This window comes from Heterocephalus glaber, unplaced genomic scaffold (assembly GCF_053883595.1).
Source record: "Heterocephalus glaber isolate CG9 unplaced genomic scaffold, H.glaber_assembly_v1.0 deba00001689, whole genome shotgun sequence".
Taxonomy (NCBI): Eukaryota; Metazoa; Chordata; class Mammalia; order Rodentia; family Bathyergidae; genus Heterocephalus; species Heterocephalus glaber.
Window position 1 is genome coordinate 9,565,008 of NW_028258414.1, and position 19,964 is coordinate 9,584,971.

The window sequence follows — 19,964 nt, forward strand, 5'->3', positions numbered from 1 at the left end:
TCGTGTCATACAAGGCTTAGAACTGGAACAGACATCAGATACTGTTCTGCCCAGACTCCCACCTAGGCCCTCCATTTCATAGAGATGTGGAAAATGAGCTCAGAGGAGCAAAATGACACGTCATTACTGCAGTTATCAGAAGAATATAGAAAAATAGTCAAAACCTCCTTTTCAGTGTATTTAAGACAAACATATAAAATATGCCTCAAATTCATAATTCGTAGTACACTGAAAACTAGAAGTTGAATTTTAAATTCCAAAACTAAGATTATACTGTACATTTGGAAAGCTGCCATCATTTCTGCTTGATAAAGATATGGGGAAATTATTTAGTCTGGAAGACTGCTAAGAATAACGCAGGTATAACATACAAAGTCTGAATGTGCATGTGCATTTCTGAAAAATGAAAAACTGACGCGGCCTGCCTTCCAAGTGCAAGGACCCGAGTTCAATCTCCGGTAGCAAAAAAAGAAAAAGAAAAACTGGAATGCCCTCTTTTAACAAAAAATAAATTTAAAATACATTTGAGGTTTTTTATTTGATATAAGATCATGCTGTGAAATGAATGTTTTCAAAATTTTTTACCAAAACCAGAATTGTTACTCTTAAATGAACAGGTCTGTGCCCACATTTGAAACTCTGATCCCTTATCCTCTCTCTTTAAGAAATTAGTTCTTGCTGCTTAATTTCTACCCGAAGTCATAATCTTTTATTTAATGTCAATCAATTCCGTAGCAACCAGCAACAGTGTTCCTCATGGAGCATTACAATGAATTCAGGCGGGAATTCAGCAGGAAGAACAAATGAGTTGTTAAAATCAAAGGTTCTGTTTTCATGTAAATGTGTCACACACAAAAAGCCAACTCCCAGATCAAAGTCTACCTTACACTGCAGGCTACCCTCCACACCTGAAGCAGAGCAACACCCACACACTCCGGCACACACACCACAGTGCACACCGCGTCCAGCAGACCGGAAGAAGGCAAACTAAACCAAGAAGAGTAGCAAACAAATGGTGGGAAGAACCACCATATATGAAATCAGTCTTCATTTTTAAATGATGAATTTACTACTTTTTTAAAGGGGGGAAACACAAAGAACATCAAATTCACTTATTATTACAAGGCAAAGTACAAAGGCCAAGGGACTAATATTCCTACCATTGCCATAATCAGTTCTTGTTACTTCCTAAACAGACTATATAGGTAAAAATTGGAATCAAATTTTGGTTATCCTTTTTTTTCAAATTAGTGTCTTCAACTAGTGTGAAAAATAAAATCAATTAACATAGCATATACTTACCACAATTTTAAATATTTGTATTAAGGATGGTTTATTTTATGGACATTTAGAATAAGGAAACAATGTCACTCAGCACTCTTAAAATGTCACTTTTGGGCCAGGGATTTAGCTGAGTGGTGGCGCTGCCTGCCTTGCAAGCACAAGGTTCTAAGTTTGATCCCTGGTACAAAAAAAAGATCACTTTTATATAATATTTAATTTTTGCATGATTAAGATATATACTGAACACATAAAGCTACTTAATACATGTAATACATGTATTACATATACACACAGTGGAATACTATTCAATCATAAAAAGGAATAAAAGTCTGTCATTTGTGACAATGCAGATGAACTGGGAGAACATTATGTTAAAATTAAGTAAAGTCAGTCAGGCACAAAAAGACAAGAATTATGTGATCTCATTCATGTGTGTGATCTACAAAACGTGATCTTATAGAAGTGGCAGTCGCTGGAAGCTGGGGTGGTGAAGGAGGGGAGGGAGATGTGGGGTCCATGGATATACAGTTACCAGTAGATAGAAGGAAGGGAAAATAAAGAGTTGCCTGGGGCTAGGGATGGGGAGGAGCTGAGGTGGGAGGAGGGGCAGGGAGACTGCCTATCAGTGGTTAAAGTTTCTGGGTGACAATCAGACCGCGTGAAGGCCACACAGCTCTCAGTACTGTACTAAGAGTCACTGCTCCTACACATTAATGGGTAAATTGCATGACAGGTGAATTGTATTTTAATAAAGCTTTTAAAAATGAGTAAATAAAAAGTAAAAGGAAACCAAACAGAAAAAAATTCAGCTATTTCTTCTTTCTCTAAACCCAGAGGGGAATAGGACCAAAGAATTAGGAAAATGAATTTCACATCTTAGTAGCTGGATACGTTTTGTTTTGTTTTATTCTCTGTGCTGCCTAAAACAAGTTGATAGCTCAATTCACTTATCTGGTTTTTTTCCTTTTTAACATTTTATGTCTATACTTTCAGTGAGGCTGCATATGGTCTTTATTATCACATCTGTGCCATATTAGAACCAGGGAGAGAAGAGTGAAGACCGTCTTGTTTCAGTTCTTAGCATCAATATCTTAATGTAGAATTTAATTGTAAAAATGTAAATGCCTGTGCTAAAATTAGCTTTCCTCCTTCATCTTTTCTATTTGGCTTCAAATGCTTAACAACAAGTTTATTCTTCATCAAATTAAAACAAAATCACCAAATGCTTGTGCAAATGGCTGAGAGTTTTGAGATCAGGGAGTATAACTCTTTCACAGATGAGAAAACTGATGGCCAGAAAAAAAAAAGCCACTTGCAAAAGGAGCAGAGCCTAGAGCCAAATCAGGTCACAACATCTTTGCTACTTTCCCACGATGCTCCACCAGCAGCATCTGAGCTAGATCACATGCAAGGGTCTGACAGTCATAAGCCCAAGCCAACCCTGGGGTCTACGGTATCCTCTGCCCTTTTTAGAAACACTAAAAACAACAGTCAGAACTAGGGTGCCATTATACACGAACCTGCAGGACAATTAACCCATTAGAAAACTGTTTAAGGTGAGTCATACAGAGTTTTAGAGTTTTTTTCTTATTGGTGTTTGTTGCCAGGTAAGACTTAGAAAATCCCCAAATAAATAAACAAACAAACAAACAAATAAATAAATAAATAAAGTTCCATCCCTGGTACCAATCAATAAATACAGAAAAACGCTGCAGTGGTCTCCCATCTCTGCCCTTCTCTAGACTGAATTTTGATGTCATCAACCTGGACAAGTACAGATTCAAAAGCAGCTTTGCCCTCCTCCCCGTCAATGTCAGCCTGTCTCACTCTCAGAGCTGGCAGCCACCTGGTGGAGCTGTAGTACATAATTTTCTAAGAGACAAATACGAGGTGATTAATTGCCAGGTCTGTTATTACACACTTGGTTTCACAGCATAAAATAGTTAATTTGTAGTGCTTTTACACAGGAGTTACAATGTTGACCCAGTTCCAGTTACAGCCTAAACCTTTCCCCCAGCTTCAAGTCCAAGTATACCACCCCCCCCCAAAGAAAGGGACAAAAACCCCTTTCCCCACTAGAGAAACTGTTCTTATGTGGACATCAAGTCTATTTACTTTTTCACTTCCTTGGTGAATTTATTTCCCATATCACCCCACAGGACAGTTATTGAAAAGAAAGGCTGAAGACATCTGAATCCAAAGCAGCATTTCAGTTCAGTGGCCCAACATCTCCCTTCTCCTCCTGGTCAGCCTGTGCTGCTCCCATCTGTCCTCTCTCAGAGAAGGTGTCCATTTGCAACCAAATCAAAGAAAAGAGGCAGCTTTCTAGGGTTCAGAATCAATGGGGTGATCATTCTTCTTAGCATGAATTAGGAAGATTAAAGTTCAAGTATTCAAGTATTCTCCAAACACCACAAATATCCACCTTTAGATACAAACACCCCCAAATCTCCATTTTTTATACAAACATGGTGTACGTATCCATCCCCCTTTACCAGCCCACCTCAGCCAAAAAACGACAAAGTAAGCACATTCCAAACAAGCACATGGATCCTGTGTTTTAGAGTACCGACATCTCCTTTAGTGATAGAATAATTAAGTACACTTCTGCTTCCAAAAGCATTAATGTACACTTAACTGATCATGATCTCCTTTGTGAAGTCGTGCAGCAGTTAAATCGTATTTTCTATGCCCAAGGTCATCTTCCTCAAACTGAAATTGCCCTCAGCCACACAGCACAACCTCTCACCCGCGGGCATGCATTTGCCGAGTCCCAGCTGCTCTGCCTCCCCTCAGAAGGCCACTCTGGCCAGAACAGAACAGACCACCGCCTCAGAGCCATGGCCTGCAGAGCCATGGCCCGCAGAGCAGCCACATGCCAGGGTCAGACAGACGTGTGTCTCAACGATGGGCCTTGGCAAGCAAGACCTTGGCCATAAGGACCTCTCTGCTTCACACCCTCACATGGAGACAAAAATGCTCAAGTGGTTTTTGATTCAGTGAAATCACATAAGAAAGTGCAGGCACCGAGGAAAGAGTGGGCCCCCGAGACAATGTGCATTTCCTTCTTCCTGACTCCATTTCTCGGTGTGTGGCAGCACGGGAGTGTGAGAGTGTGAGAGAGTGTGTGTGTGTGTGTGTGTGTCCTGGACCTCTGGAGAGGGAGCGAAAAGCACACAATTAGCAGTGAACCACCTCAGGCCCCTGTTCCAGCCCCGACCACCCCGGAATATGCCTTCCCCAAGTCCCCCTTTCCAATGGTAAGGCACACACTGAGACAGGAGAGAGAGCAATCAGGAAAATTATGGGAGGCAGCAGTCTGACATCAGCTAAAGGGGAAAGTAGCCATTATAAAAGACAAAGACAAGAACTGAGTAAAATGTGACTTGGGCAAAACACCAAAGCCAGGGTTTTCATTAACGAGCAAGGTAAAAGGCCTTTAAAAACCATAATGGGTCCATACTGTTGCAACCAGTTGTAATTCCTAGCCATAATTTCATGAGAATGTCATATGGGGGTCCTGCCCTGTCATGTATGTGTGGCAGTTATTAACTAACAGATGTCTCCCCACATGCTGACAGCCAACCACAGTGCCACCATGTCAAGGGCCCTGGCTGCCTAGGTGGCATTTAAAGGCTAAAACTGCAGTGGTAGAGGTGGGGCTCTGTGCACACAAATGTCAGAAAATCCCTCTCTGGGCTCGCGAGTAGCTGCACTGCACCCTGCTGGTGCGCCTCCCTGTGGCATCTGTTTCTATGCAACAGGCCAGTGCCCGGGCCACATTAAGGCACCCAGGGAAGAGGGAAAGTAACGACCACCACTTTATCAACAGTATAGAGATGCGGCTTTGCCGACACCGCCTCTTTACCTCTCCCCGAACACCCCTTCTCCCAGGTCATTCTCTACATTCAGACTCCAAATGCTCTGGGGCTGTTAGACCACAGTGGAAAAGTTCTAAAAGTTGAAAGCAGAGGAAATCTCAACCCAGTCTTCCTTTTCCTCAAATTCACTTTCTCCCAGCAGCCATCTGGAACTGATCACCACAGCTTCGTTTTACAATAAGTAGGTGTGTTGATGGGGTGTGGGGGTGGGGAGGTCTTTGATCCCAGCACTCAGGAGGCTGAGGCAGAAGGACCATAAGTTCAAGATCAGCCTGGGCTACATACATAGCCAGACCTTGTCTCCAAAAAGCAGTAACTCTGTGTGTGTGTGTATGTGTGTGTCTTTGCCTGCTTTTAGAAAACCTCACAACACAATGAAGGACAGACATACAAACAAGAATATAAAGAAGCTGGCAGGAGTCTGAGAAAAAAGCCCACCCAAAAGAAGAAAGCTACCCCTGTGGACCTTTGTAGACCAGAGGCACCTCTGAAAATCAAGACTCCAGGACTGCTTCAAGTGCAGACAAGTAGTCAGTCACTAATGACCCCTAATCCACACTGCTCACAAGGGCACTGTACCAGGACTCCTGTTTTCAATTGGATCCATGATGCCGGGGAATCCTGCTAGGGCTGGCTCTCAGGCTCTTAGCAGTCTATCTTATTTATATCCCTCTTTCTCATATTTTCTCCTCCACAGGAAGCGTGGAAATCTCCAATTGCTAGATCTGTTATAATAGACTCCTTTGACAAACTAGGAAATATTCTGACCTGTTCCTTCTTGTATGTGGGATCTGCATACCCAATGTAGTAGTACAGTTTATCCATTCAAGGCTTCACATGGTGATCTAGACCACAACCCACACTCTCCTGACAAATTCACTGAATTTTCTCCCATTGAACCCTCAGCTCAACAGTTCTGCACATATAGGCGCTGGCTCCTTTCTCATTGCCTTCTGACAGGTTTTTTTTTTTTCTTTTCTACCCAGCCAGTGAGCCACAACACCCAATGTGGTTGGAGAACACCTAATCTCCAGGAAGTAGGGCCTACAGCCCCCTTCAGTTGTAAGTAGCCATATGAACACAGAGACCCCTGCACTCTTAGCACCCAATAACACATTATGGGGATTTATGGAGGAGCAGTGAGGCAGGAGATTAGGGCATGGTAAAGCAGCTGGGCAAAGTGAGCATGACCTCTTAATCACAGAGATCCACGACACATGACTCCAAGCCCTGCACTTGGGCCAATCAGAAAGTGCTATCTTCACTTTTCAAGAGAAATCAAGCAGGTTTTTGATACGATGGCCTAGATCCGACATCAGCCTGAGGACTGGGGAACACAAAACAGAGTCACCATTAAGCTTTTTCTTTTTTGGTACCGGGGATCGAACTCAGGACCTTGCCCTTTCGAGGCAGGTGGTGGAACCACTGAGCTAAATCCCCAGCCCTCACCATTAATTAAGCTTTTGCTACCGTGCTCTCTTTCACAGTGGCTGCTTTCACCCTGTAGTCTACTTCTTTATCTACTTTAATTGGCCCAAACCAATAATGGGTCCACTTATTTACACTTACTCTGCAGAGCATATTTCTCTTCCTACAATTAATACCTTTAATAAAAGTGCAACCTTGCTTTTTAAAAAAAGGGCAGGAGGGCCGGGGATTTAGCTCAGTGGTTCCGCTGCTTGCTGTGGAAGCGCAAGGACCTGAGTTCGATCCCCAGTACCAAAAAAAAAAAAAAAGGGCAGGAATGGAAGAGACAATACAGTTTTTGTTGTTGTTGTTTTGTTTTGTTTTTAATGAGGGCCAAGCAGGAATCATTAGCTTCTAAATTTTACAGGCTGCATGCAAAGACCACTCTATTAATCCCAGTGACACAGCTCATGGACAATCCCTACTCATATTTTTTGGGAAAGAAGACTTCTCTGAATTCCATTTTAGCATAGTTCAAAATTGTGTTCTACAATCCTAAACTTCATAAAAAAACCAGAAAAGACCCAGAATAGCAAAAGCAATCCTGAGTAGCAAGAGCAGAGCAGGAGGTATCACAATCCTGGGTTTCAAGTTATATAACAAAGCTACAGTGATTAAAAACAGCATGGTACTGAAACAAAAAGACATTTGGATCAATGAACAGAACAGAGGATGCAGAAAGAGCCCAGGTACATTCAGTCATCTGATCTCTGACAAAGGGAACAAAAATATAAGATGGAAGACAGCCAAGTTAACAAATGGGGCTGGAAAACTGGCTGTCTACATGCAGAATGTTAAAATTAGGCCCACTGCTAAACTAAAATCAAAATGGATCAAAGGCCTACATATTAAAACACAATCAGGGGCTAGGGATTTAGCTCAGTGGTTCCAACGTCTGCCTTGCAAGCACAAGGACCCGAGTTTGAGCCCCATTACCAAAAGAAAAAAAAAAAAAATCTGCTGAAAGAAAAAAATAGATAAAATTCTTGAAAGACATAGGGATAGGCAAGAATTCCTGAACAGAACCCCAACTGCACAAGAAGTGATAACATCAAGAATAAATGAAATCATATTAAATTTGAAAAGCTTCTATACAGCAAAACACAACCAACAGACCGATGAGAAAATCTACAGAATGAAAAAAAATTTTGCCAGAGATTTCTCAGACCGAGGACTAATATCTAGAATATATAAAAAACTCAAAAAAATATTAGATGCTCCCAAATAAAAGATCCAATCAGGGCCGGGGATTTAGCTCAGTGGTTTTGCTGCCTGCTGCACAAGTGCAAGGACCTGAGTTCGATCCCCAATACCAAAAAAAAAGATCCAATCAAAAATTAGCAACTGAAATGAACAGACACTTCACATAAGCACAAATGGCCAATAAATACTATACATTAAAAAATATGCAACATCTCTGGCCATTAGAGAAATGTAAATTAAAACAACACTGAGATTCCATCTTACTCCAGAAAGAATAGCTATCATCAAGAAATCAAGTAACAACAAATGCTAGCAAGGCTAAGGGGATGGGGTGGGTTCTACATTGTTGGTAGGAATGTAAACTAGTACAACCACTATGGAAATCAGCATGCAAATGCTTCAAAAAAATCTAAAAATAGAAATTCCATTCAATCCAGCTATTCCCCTTCCAGGTATCTTGCCAAAAGAATTAAAGACATCACATTATAGTGATACATCCATACTCATGTTTACAGTAGCTCAATTCATAATAGCTAAATCTTGGAAGCATCCTGTATGTTCATCAACAGATAAATGGATAAAGAAAATGTGGTATTTATATAGAATAGAGTACTACTCTGCCACGAAAGATAAACTTGAGTCATTTGTAGGAAAATGGATGGACCTTGAGACCATACTATTAAGTAAAATAATTCAGATACACACGCTGAAATATCACATGATTTCTGATATGAGAAACCCAAAATATAAATAAGGAGCAAAATAAAAGATAGATAATAGAAAATAGGAAGCTAGATCTTTTGCAAGTGGGAAGAGAACCAAGAGAGGGAGGGAGAGGGAGGGAGAGGAGGGGAAGGAGATGAAAGAAGAATTAAGATGAGTTATGTACATGTACTGACTCCCCACAATGAATGTAATCATTATGCACTGTAAACATGTACTAATAAAAATTTTTAAATGCTAATTTTTAAAAACTTGTGTTCTACATACAGTACATACACATTAAAGCAGGGGTCTCTTTGGGGACATCATTTTGCCCCCCACAATGACATACATCAACATTTATAGACTTCTGCTCGTTCTTACAAGCAGGGAGATGCTCCTGGCATCTGGGGAAAGGAGCCCAGGGGTCCTGCTGAACACCCCATGATACACAGGACACCCACAGATCAAGGGGGAGCTGCCTCAAAATATCAACAGTGCAGAAGCTGTGAAGCCCTGATCTAAGGAAAGAAACCTTATGGAACTGACTTAGCTTAATCTTCATGAAACAAAAGAAAAATTCTAGAATGGAAAATTGGTTTATTTCTCACAGAACTGAAGCCAGTCATTACAGCTGGCACCATAACGTCCCACCCCAGACACAAATGTCTTCCACTCGCATCTGATAAAAATCTATGAATCATGCATTCTTTGACTATTAACTACAAAAATTATCTGGCAATTAATTTTTCTTGCTTTGAAAATCATGAATGTCAGTTTTTTGGAAAAAGAAAAAATAAAACCTATACAGGACAACTATAAGATGAAAATATGTCTACTTAGGATGACAACAGTATCTATCAGGGGCAGATGCTAATTTACTCTGAAAGAAGACATATATGAGCAAGGCATGGTGGTGCATGTCTGTAATCCCAGCACTCTGGGAGGCTGAGGCAGGAGGATCCCAAGTTCAAGCCCAGCCTGGCCAACTCAGTGAGACCATGCCTCAAAATAAACAATAAAAAACAGGCTGGAGATGCAGCTCAGTGTGAAGGCCTTGGGTTCAATCCCCAATACTAAAAAAGGAGGAAGAGGAGGAGGAGGAAAGGCAGGAGAAGGAGGAAGAGGACAACGATGATGACAATAGGAAGAGGAGGGGGAACAAGAAAACGACAAACATGTCCAAGATGAATATATAAAACAGAGGGCCAGGGATTTAGCTCAGTGGTTTTGCTGCCTGCTGCGCAAGCCCAAGGACCCAAGTTCGATCCCTGGTACCAAAAAAAAAAAAAAAAAAAAAAAATATATATATATATATATATATATACACACACACACACACACACACACACACACATATATATATACACACACATATATATATACATATATATATATATATAAAACAGAGTAAGTTTAATGAATTTGTTCTGTAGCCTCTGTACTCAAAGAATGAAAATAAGTTTGGCCCACTGGATAATGTCAATAACGCTAACAAATACAAGTCCTAATATCCAAAAGGCCTTCAAGAAAAGCTGGGCATGGTGATGCACACCTGTAATCCTAGCACTCAGGAAGCTGAGGCAGGATTGCCATCAGTTTCAGGCCAGCCTGGACTACATAGTGAGACCCTATCTAAAAAAAAAAGTAAAATCATCACTGGGCGATAGACAGTCGTTGATAAATCGGACTTTATCAAAATTAAAAATATTTGGGCTGGAGATTTAGCTCAGTGGTTCTGGCGCCTTCCTCGAAAGTTCAAGGTCCCAAGTTCAATCCCTGGTACCAAAAAAATTAAAAACCTTTGCGTTTCAAGAGACACCACCAAGAAATTGACAAGCTATGGAATTGGAATAAGATATTTGAAAATTATATATCTATAACGGATCTGTAAGAATATATAAAGAACTCTTATAATTAATAAGAACACTGAATAGATGTTCCATCAAGAAGATACATGGACTGTATGCATTCAAAAAATTCTTAATATCTTTAGGGAAACACAAGTCAAAACCACAATGAGATACTTCGTATCCACTGGAATGTTTATCATCACAAATATAGACAATAACAACATTCCGTTGTTATAGACATTTCGTTGTTATAGACATTATCATCACAAATACAGACAATAATAATACTCCGTTATCAGCACGTTTCACTACACTACTGTAGAAACGTGAAATGGTGCGGCTACTCTAAAAGACAGCACGGCAGTTTCTTAAGATTTAAATATAAACTTACCATACGACCCAACAATCCCACTCCTAGGCATCTACCCAACAGAAACAAAAACATGTGCACACAAAAAGTTGTACAAGAATGTTCATGTCAGATTATTCACAAGAGCTGAAGTGTAGAAACAATCCAAATATCCACCAAGGGCTGAATGGATAAACACAATGTGGTAGTTATCCATACAAAGGAATATGAAGTACATGTTACAGATGAACCTCAAAAATATGAAAGTGAAAGAAGCTAGACACAAAAGACCTCATCTTATATGATTCCATTTATATAAAATCTCCAGAAAGCCAGGCGTGGTGGTGCATACCTATAATCCTAGCACTCAGGAGGCTGAGGTAGGGGAATTACAGTTTGAGGCTAGCCTGGGCTACACAGTGCGTTCAAGCCTGAACTGCATAGAGACCCTGTCTCAAAAGACAAACAAGCAAACAAACAGCCCAGAAAAAGGAAACAATACAGAAAGTACTATAAAGACAGAAAGAACATTAGTAACTGCTGAGAGCCAGGGGTGGGAAGGAGGAGTAATGCCAATAACCAAGTTTCCTTCTGGGATGACAGGAATGCTCTAACATTACACCGTGACTGTGGTGATGCAACTCTGTTAAAAATATTAAGTATCAATGAACGCTCAGAACAGGTGGATTCTACTGAATTTACATTATTCCCCAGTCAGTAAGATGAGCCAATTGTGTGGCTTGTCTGCTGATTTTACTGAAGGTGCAGGGGCCTGGGGCACATGTTTCAGGTACTTGGCACAATGGAGGGCTCCTGCAAAGACACTCAGTAAATACCTGAGGAGTTATGTTCAACTGGCTCAACACCACCAGCGTTTCTTTGGGTGGCATGGGACAGTCACATCAGGTGGTGTAAGACACCCAGTGGGACGGTCACGCATGTACGACCCCGTCATGAACTTGTTACTGTCAGAAGCTACAAAGAGGATAGAACTCTGTTCAATTTTTTTCCCCAAAAAAAGTCTGGCACAGCCCTGGCAGAATTCAGACAGAACACAACTGCTCTACTGGCATCATGGTGCTGCTTCTTACCAGATGATCACACATTTTCCTGCTCGGAGCAGACCAATTTTGATCCAAGCATGGTGATATTTTTCTCCAACTCTGTGTAGAACCAGCCATCAGGTCTGCATGGAAAATTAAACCCTAAAGAGGTTGTTACTGAGTCTAAAACATCAACAAAGGCTCCTTAAGAGTTTCACAACTGTCCTGGTCCACCTGCCTTAACCTACGTCAATCTTGCTTCCTGGATAAATAATTATTAGAGATGTATTGTGGTATCGGTGCGCACTGGCTCCAACACAAATACAATCTCATGTCCAAATTATCATTTGTGCCAGATACATTTAAAACAATTTTCATACTTTAACCTTATAAAAATGACTTTATATCAGATTTCATTATTTATTGAGTGTCATTATTTGCTGAAGAATTATACGGGGTGAAAAACAGAAAGTTATTTAAACCAAATGAGGACTGAATACTTTCTAGATGTTTTTACCTCTTGCCCCATAAAAACAAGCAGTTAGATGGCCCAGAAATAAAGGTCTGAGTCTAGACATGCTGTGAATCTTCCAAAATGCTACAATTCTCTGTGTATAGTAAGTGGCTTCATGCAACTTAAGGCTGATCCATAATATAGTTCCACTGGTATTTTTCCTCCTACTCTCCAAAGTGCATGCCTCACCTAGTTATTGGAAGGGCAACACTTTGAATTATTTCGCTCAAAAGTATCTTTAAAAATCAGTCTAAAATTTCATGCAAAAAATCAAATTCTCTGTTCCACAAGCAGGGAAACAAACTGAACGACAATAGAGATGTTCAATTATTATGTATTGCATTTCATCTACAAAGGCTCCACCATGAAAGAGTAAGTGTAAACTTATTTTGAGAACTGTAGAAGTTTTCATTTTAGCAGTAAAATCTTATATTGCAATTTCTCCTATCTCTACCTCCATTGTGAATATACAGTTCTGACTGCCCCAAAGTTGATCGTGTCTGACATGCAGACAACTAGAATTGAATCTTGGCTCCCCAACTTTGATGAGCTGAACGACTTTGGGGATGCACAGCTTCTCTGAGCTTTAAGTTCACACACACACAAGCCTACAATGAAACACAACAGTCTCTCTGGGTCTAGAGAGGTAAAGAACTTGTCTTTAAAGCTCTCCCTTCTCCTTAAGTTGATGACTGAACATCCCTCTTTTAATAAACATAAAATCTTAAGCCCTAATGTTAGTTCCTTTTTTTTTTTGGTACCGGGGATCAAACTCAGGACCTTGAGCAGGCTGCAGAACCACTGAGCTAAATCCCCAGTCCTTAAGCCCTAATGTTAACTGAAAATCTTAAAATATATTAATAATCATAGCTAAAAACAAATCTAATTTCCCCTACCCTTATGACCAGTAGAAAACACCACTTTAGTCTGACCACCTACTGAATAACTGTGATGACAACTCCAGGCCCTCTGGGAGATCTCGTTGGCCTGATCCCTTTTCCATCTATTGCAGAATATACAGACTCAGATGTATATATGTCTATGTATTTGAATGAAATTATACGCAGATTCCTCCCACCACAACAAAATGAGCAACTTTACTTAAGCAAAAAACTAGTACTTATTCCCGGAACAGGCCAAAAGGCTCCATTCAGAATACCTCTGGAGGCTGCAGAAAAATCAAGCTCTTGTCCCTATTCTATTGTTAGACAATGTTGGCTGACCCGTACAAAATCCTCTACCTTTGAAATGAAAATGTTCTACTCAGTCAGTGACCTTGAGAGCCTTTTTTAAGTATGAGGAGTCTGACAGACCTAGAAACAAAGCCCCAGTCTTGCAGAAGAAGCCATGTTTTCCAAAGAAGGGATTTCATAAATGATGGCTAGCTCTGCCTGTGTCATTCCCAAAACCTCATTTATTTGTCCATCACATAATTGAGCTTTCTGGTTCTGCAGTTTAGAAACCCGAGGACCAGTAGGTTATTTCTATAGGCAAACGCTTAGAAATTCCAAACACAAAAAGTTAAATTTCCTACTCTACAAGTCATGTGTCTCCCAAAACCTTAAAGGATTAAGACACCCCCCCACACACACGTTTTACATAACATACAAAAAAACTAAGAATGCCAGAGTCAAATTAAGAAGCATTGTACAAGCTATCATAAAAATAAGAAATTAACATAACCACATAGAATGTTACATGTAGACAGGATGTTAAGAGATGATCTGAAGCAATCTTTTATTTTTAATGTAAATCCTACACAGGAGTGACTAATAAATAATGTTTCTACTTTGAGTTCCCTCAATCAAAAAAGTAAAAATTCAGACATTGTAAAAGACTATAAAGCTGCATAATGCTTTAAAAAATATATGTATATATTGTGATATACATGTGTATATGGTTCATTATATATATTTAATATATTGAGCTTTACTCAGTGGCAATATCGTAGCCAATGAGGTTTATCTGAGGCACGATTACTGCTAATTGAAAACTTTTCCCAATATACTGAATAATACTCTAATATAGGTCCTCTGGGCAAAGTTATGCTTTTCCCTCTCCAGAATTAAGATTTAACTCTCCCAAATGGTAATGAAAGCATATTTTCAAACCTTCTTAGCCACCACCTGACATGAAATAGTACTGAAAACTATGGCCTTCCCAAACAGTCCATTCCTATGTCCCATGCACCCAAATCCTGAATCTGAATACAGGACCCAGCCCTGCACACTTTGGCAAGTCCCCTTGTACTTCCAAGTCACAGTTTCACCCAGAAAATGGGATAACCTGACTTCATGGGAGCAGAGCACCAAACTAAATGGTGTGCAAACACGTTTGCAGAGTACTGAGGTACATGTAAATGTCTGTTACTACTAGAAGATCTGCAAATTCCTAAATTTCACTGAAAGAATTTTGCTCCAGATGTTCCAGGTATTTGTTCAGACGTAGAAACTGAATGGCCTACAGTTCCTGACTTAGCATTACACACTTTAAAACCAAACAAGTCTCCAGGGACTTCCTATCTAAAGTTCTTTCCATGCAAGTAGAAGTACAATACTGAGACTTAGGTATCTACATTTTAATATTCTCACAGATGGCGTATACATTTTCATTACATTTCTCTTTAGGGCAGGAATAGATCTTACTCATCATTTTAGCTGCAATAATTGGAACGGAGACTATCTCTGTATTTAATACTTACCAGACTACTGTACACTTTTCCAAGATAAAAGTAAAATGTTCATAAAACATATGCAGTGGAAAGCGCTCTGGTCCTGGGGTTTAGACCATTGCTCTCACATTGTATATAACCTTGCACAAGCTCCTCAAGCATCTTAAGCTTCATTTCTCTTTAAAGTCTACACTGTATGGGAGTAACGCTTCTCTTATCTGCTGTAGGACCTCTAGCCAGAACACTTCAAATAAACCCACAGGGCAACAAAGAAAAAAGATGTTTCTCCAAAGTCCATACATGCACTTTATCCACAGCAGAAATCACTGATTCTGAAGTATATTTCTAACAAACGTGGTTATTAGGTTATGAAATATTTCCCACTGTTGGTTAAAAGCATTAAAATGGATTGAATGCGGAAAGAAAGAGAAATGGGGAATCCCATAAGGTTCCTCTTCCTGATGCATGGCATGGGAACCAAACTTCCCCAACAGGGATATCAGGGTTGATCCAAAACTCTCCTGTGGGCAAATTAACTACTGGACACTTGATTGAAGTTATAGGGTAGAGTCATCTTTTATCGCAAAATTAAACTCGACTCATGACTAATTCAACTTTTAATTTTGGTAAAACAGTGAATGCTATGTAAATACTTCATTCTAATGCTATCTACTGCTACCCTCCTTATAACCTTGGAAGAAATGATGAGCCGTCTTTCCTTACTCAAATAATCTGTTCACTAACCGTTCCAATTTTATTTATCATTACGTATCATTAATGGTATCACAAAGGAAAGATCATCAATTTCAACATGAATTGCAGTTATTTAAGACATTTCACATACAGAAATAAAATGGATTTCACAGAATTTTCCCTTCAGTAATGCAGTACTGCGCAATGTTACTATCTGTCAACTAGAAGTAACCAGCTCCTTCAGGCAGGGTCCACGTTTGCCAATTTTGATTTTTAAAGCATATAACAGAGCACAGTGGCCAAAAGAACACTGTACTTATCATTCTGAAACTGTCTTTGAGAGCACTTCCATATATCATTAATGGGAATCCAAATGTACATAGGCCATTTGGAAACAAACCAAGAATCTTGAGCAAATTCTAGTATATTCACTAGATGATACATATAAAGGAAACTAATTTTTATGTATTGTTAAAAATATCAAGATACAGGATGGCAGGGGGTGTTCTCAGTAGTAGAGCAACTGCCCAGCATGTATAGGGTCCAGGGTTTGGTTGGAATCCCGGGGAACAAAGAAACAACAACAAAAAATAAACAAAAAATCCCATGGAACTGTTCATAAACTTGTAACTCATTAACCTGACTTAAAAAATATAATTTAAGGCTCTGGGGGTGTACTTCAGTGTCAGGGCACTTGCCCAGTAAGCACAAGGCTTTGGGTTGGGTCTCCAGCACACCCCCCCCCACACACGCCACAATAAAAACTATGTATGAAATGTAATTACAATTATTTCTTTTTTAAAAACCTATATATTGTAGTCAGGTGTAGTGGCACACATATATCTTCCCCGCACTTGGGAGGCTGAGGCAGGAGGATCACAAATCCAAGTCCTACCTTAGTGACTCAGCAACTAGTCTTGTTTCAAAATAAAAAAAGGTTGGGGGATGGGTTTGATCCTCATACTAGGTGTGGGGAGGGGATGATAAAAACCAAACCTATACATTAGGAAAAAGGCTGGAAAAGAAATGCACAGAAATGTTAGCAGTATTTGTATTTGGATGATAAGGTAGCTAACATTTTCTTTTCTCCATATGCTAAATTTTTAAACGAGTATGCACTTGCTTTACAATGAAGTAATAAAAAGGGGAAGGAAAGGAGAGGGGAGGCAGAGGCAGAGAGGGAGAAAGGAAGGAAAAGAAGGTACACTGCTCCGAGGTTAGGAAATTGCGAAATTAGAGCAATTAGCTACCCAGTAGTAAGCGCTGTATTTAAATTTTTAGCCAAGCAAGGAAGATTGCTTTCTAAGTAACCAGAGATAACTAAATCATGGAATATTTGTGCCAGAGGGATATCTTGTGTAATCTTTTCATTGAACAGGTATAGCAAAGAATTACAATTGTATTGTTTACAAACTGCTTTCAAATTCACATCACCTGTCCCTCAAAATACCTGTTCATATGCTCTATTCTACGGATTAGGAACCAGGGCCAGGGAGATGATGTGATTCAATAATAATGCCTTAACACTTAAGGAAGGCTATGTGCCTGCCTCTGCAGTAAGCAGAATCTAATGAAAAGTATCCTTATTTTACAGATAGGAGAACGGAAGAGCAGAGGTTAAGTGACTTCCCCACAGTCGCACAGCTAAAAGCTATGAGTCAAAGCCATTATCTTTAAAACACAAGTCTTGAGTTGCAAGACTTCACAGAGCTCTTTAGTTTATGAGTTGGCCTATGACTTAGTTGCTCTCTACTACACTGTTTTCAATGGCTAAGGTTTAAGAGTTACTTAGTCTGGGGCTGGGGTGTATCTTAGTGGCACAGTGCACGCTTAGGGAGCAAGACCAAAAAAAGTTACTTAGTTTGACAGCCGCACTGTGGGTAGAAAGGAAAAGTAACAGGCACAGTAACGCCCCAGAACTAAAATTGGCGACAGCCCACGTCCCGGGTGGAAGACAGGGGGGTTACTGTCCAAAGGGGAGGGGATACGTCTAACAAGTCTTAATCAAGAATTTCCAGGAAACACATTACCTCAGCAGCAGGGACAGCAACAACAAGCACAAAAACAGCAATGCGAGCGCCTCGCACACGCGCAACAGAGCGGCGTGCGGGGCAACTTCACATGCTCTCCGGGGTCCTCAAGGGCAGCCGCCGCGTAAAAGCACGCTCTTAGCAGCTCGGGCTGACACCTGGGGAGACCGGCACCGCCCCCGTGGGGGAGGAGGCCGGGCCTGCGGCGGGGAACAGGCCCAGAGCGAGGCCGAAGGAAGAGACAGCCGCCAGCCCTGGCTCGGGGGCCCTGGAGGCCGGCCTGGAAGCCTCGCTACTCACGTTGGACCAGCTGGTCCCCGGCGAAGGTGGAACAGCAGCTGGTGACCAGCGCGCAAGGGACGCCCGCAGCCATCGCAGCGCCCGCGAGCCGGGGCCATCCGGGCCGCTTCCGCCTTGAGCTGTACCATCGTCGCAGGCGCGCGGGGGGGAAGCGCCGCGAAGGGCGCGCGCGTAGCACGAGGCGGCCCCTGCCCCCCCCTTCCGCTCCCGGCGTGGAGCGGGCCGGACGCGCGTGGTGTCGCCCTGGGGACCAGCCCCCTCCCAGCCCCTGCGGAAAGTTTCAGCACCTGGAGGCCGAGTCTCCTCGGCGTGGTGACCCTCCCCGCCCCTAGCCATGGCGCAGGGGACCGAAAACTGCGATCCCATCGGATCCATCTTACTCCAGGTGGGAAATGAACGTCCCCTGGCCTTGCCCAGCTACCACATTACGGAACAAGACCGGCACCACGGGGGTGGCCCCTAAAATGCCCACCCTGACCTCTCCCCTGCGCCTAACACACCCCACTGTGTGCCCTACGCTGCAGATTGTGCTCCCAAAGCACGACCTTTCCACCTCTGGTAAAACCGTTCCTCTGAACTTTTACTACAGAAAAATTCATCTTACTCCGAGGCACCGTTTGAAAATACTCTGAAAAATTTGAACCCACGACTTGGGAGAGTGGAGGACAGGCCAATCAGATACACACGGAAGTGATAGGAAATTTAGGGAGATACTGAAATCTGGGAAATGCTTTTCTTAGCACTTAATTTTTTTTTTAACTTAAATGTCCCTTGCTTAGGAAGGCACAGAGAAAAAATAAAGATAACTTGGATTGCAAATCAAGTTAACGTTTTGAGTACAAAAGAGTGGTAGAAAATGACTTTTTTCTAATCTAAGGGAGAAAATATACAGAAAGTCTGGACTTTTCCATTGTGACCCAGTTTTTAGCAGTTAAGGTCAGTTTTTTCTGAAATAAGGCATTTCACACTAAATGTGGGAGCTTCAAGATTTTTCCACATATGTCATCATTTTTAACATATTTAGCTCTGTTAGGCTAAGGCTTGTCACAATGAGTTGAAGGCCATTCTAAACAGGACTGTCAGTGGGTTTCAAATGAGACTCATTCTTGAAGTGGGCTTGATTTTAATTTCTGTCAATTTTTTATGTTTTCACATTTTATTGGTACATTTTAGGTATACAATATAATGACATTCATCATTGGAAATTTGCACCTTTACATAATCTCTCTTGGTTCTTATTTTTCCCCCTTCCCCTGCCCTCCCTTCAACCCCTCCATCCCTCCCTATTTACAAAGACTTTGTTTCCATTTTTTCATTTTCTCATATTAATTTTTGATTTTTCACCTACCACATGGGAGAGACTTCCCTAAATTCACCCTTCTTAGTAGGACCTGAGCTCACCAATTTCATAGACCTCCTCATGAATTGTACCTAAAATCTTACCTCACCTTTTATCATCCTCTCTTTCAACTGCCCTGCAGTGAGTTGAGGAAACTGCAAAGTCAGAACCATCCAAATCTCTGTAAGACTATGCTCACTGAGACACTGGCTGCAGGTTTAGAAGCCCCATGAACACCTTCATATTTGATAATTCAAGGGAAAGACTCATAGAACTCGGGAAGGGTTTGAATGTAGTGGAAAGGCAGCAATTAAAATCAGCCAAGAGAAGAGATAGAAAGGGCAGCGTCCCAGAGACATCCAGACGTGGAGCTTCCAGTCACCCCTGTGGAGCCATTAGCATCATTTCCTCCTCCAGGCACAGTATGTGACGCTTTGTACAGAATACTGTCAATCAGAGCAGCTCTCTGGGTCCGCTGGTGTCCAGAGTTTTAATTGGAGTTCAGTCTCACACGGCCCTCCCTCATGGCTGACTTTGCCTGTAGCCCTCCTGGAGACCAGACTACTGCCTGTTTCCTCCAGAGGTTGCAACTGATACAAGGTGCAAAATGCCCACTGTAAATCATGTTAGGCTCT

The 19,964-nt window shown here is 41.2% G+C and overlaps 1 protein-coding gene and 1 non-coding gene across 5 annotated transcripts in view; one reads left to right on the forward strand and one right to left on the reverse strand.

Annotated features, from left to right (window-relative positions):
• The window catches only part of Aagab (alpha and gamma adaptin binding protein), a 54,622-nt gene extending 36,480 nt beyond the window's left edge, over positions 1-18,142 (reverse strand). For 3 of the 4 annotated variants that reach the window (XM_021237021.2, XM_021237022.2, XM_004855596.3), the window contains exon 1: positions 17,991-18,142. In XM_021237021.2, coding sequence (XP_021092680.1) covers positions 17,991-18,063 — 73 coding nt within the window. In that variant the 5' untranslated portion in view covers positions 18,064-18,142. Of the gene's footprint in view, positions 1-17,690; positions 17,876-17,990 lie in introns of those variants that run through there. The other variant, XM_021237023.2, reaches the window with a different exon arrangement.
• LOC147821855 (U4 spliceosomal RNA) lies at positions 14,222-14,360 on the forward strand. The gene has a single exon (XR_015446529.1). It is a non-coding gene; the product is annotated as a U4 spliceosomal RNA (small nuclear RNA).
• Positions 18,143-19,964: the final 1,822 nt, after the last annotated feature.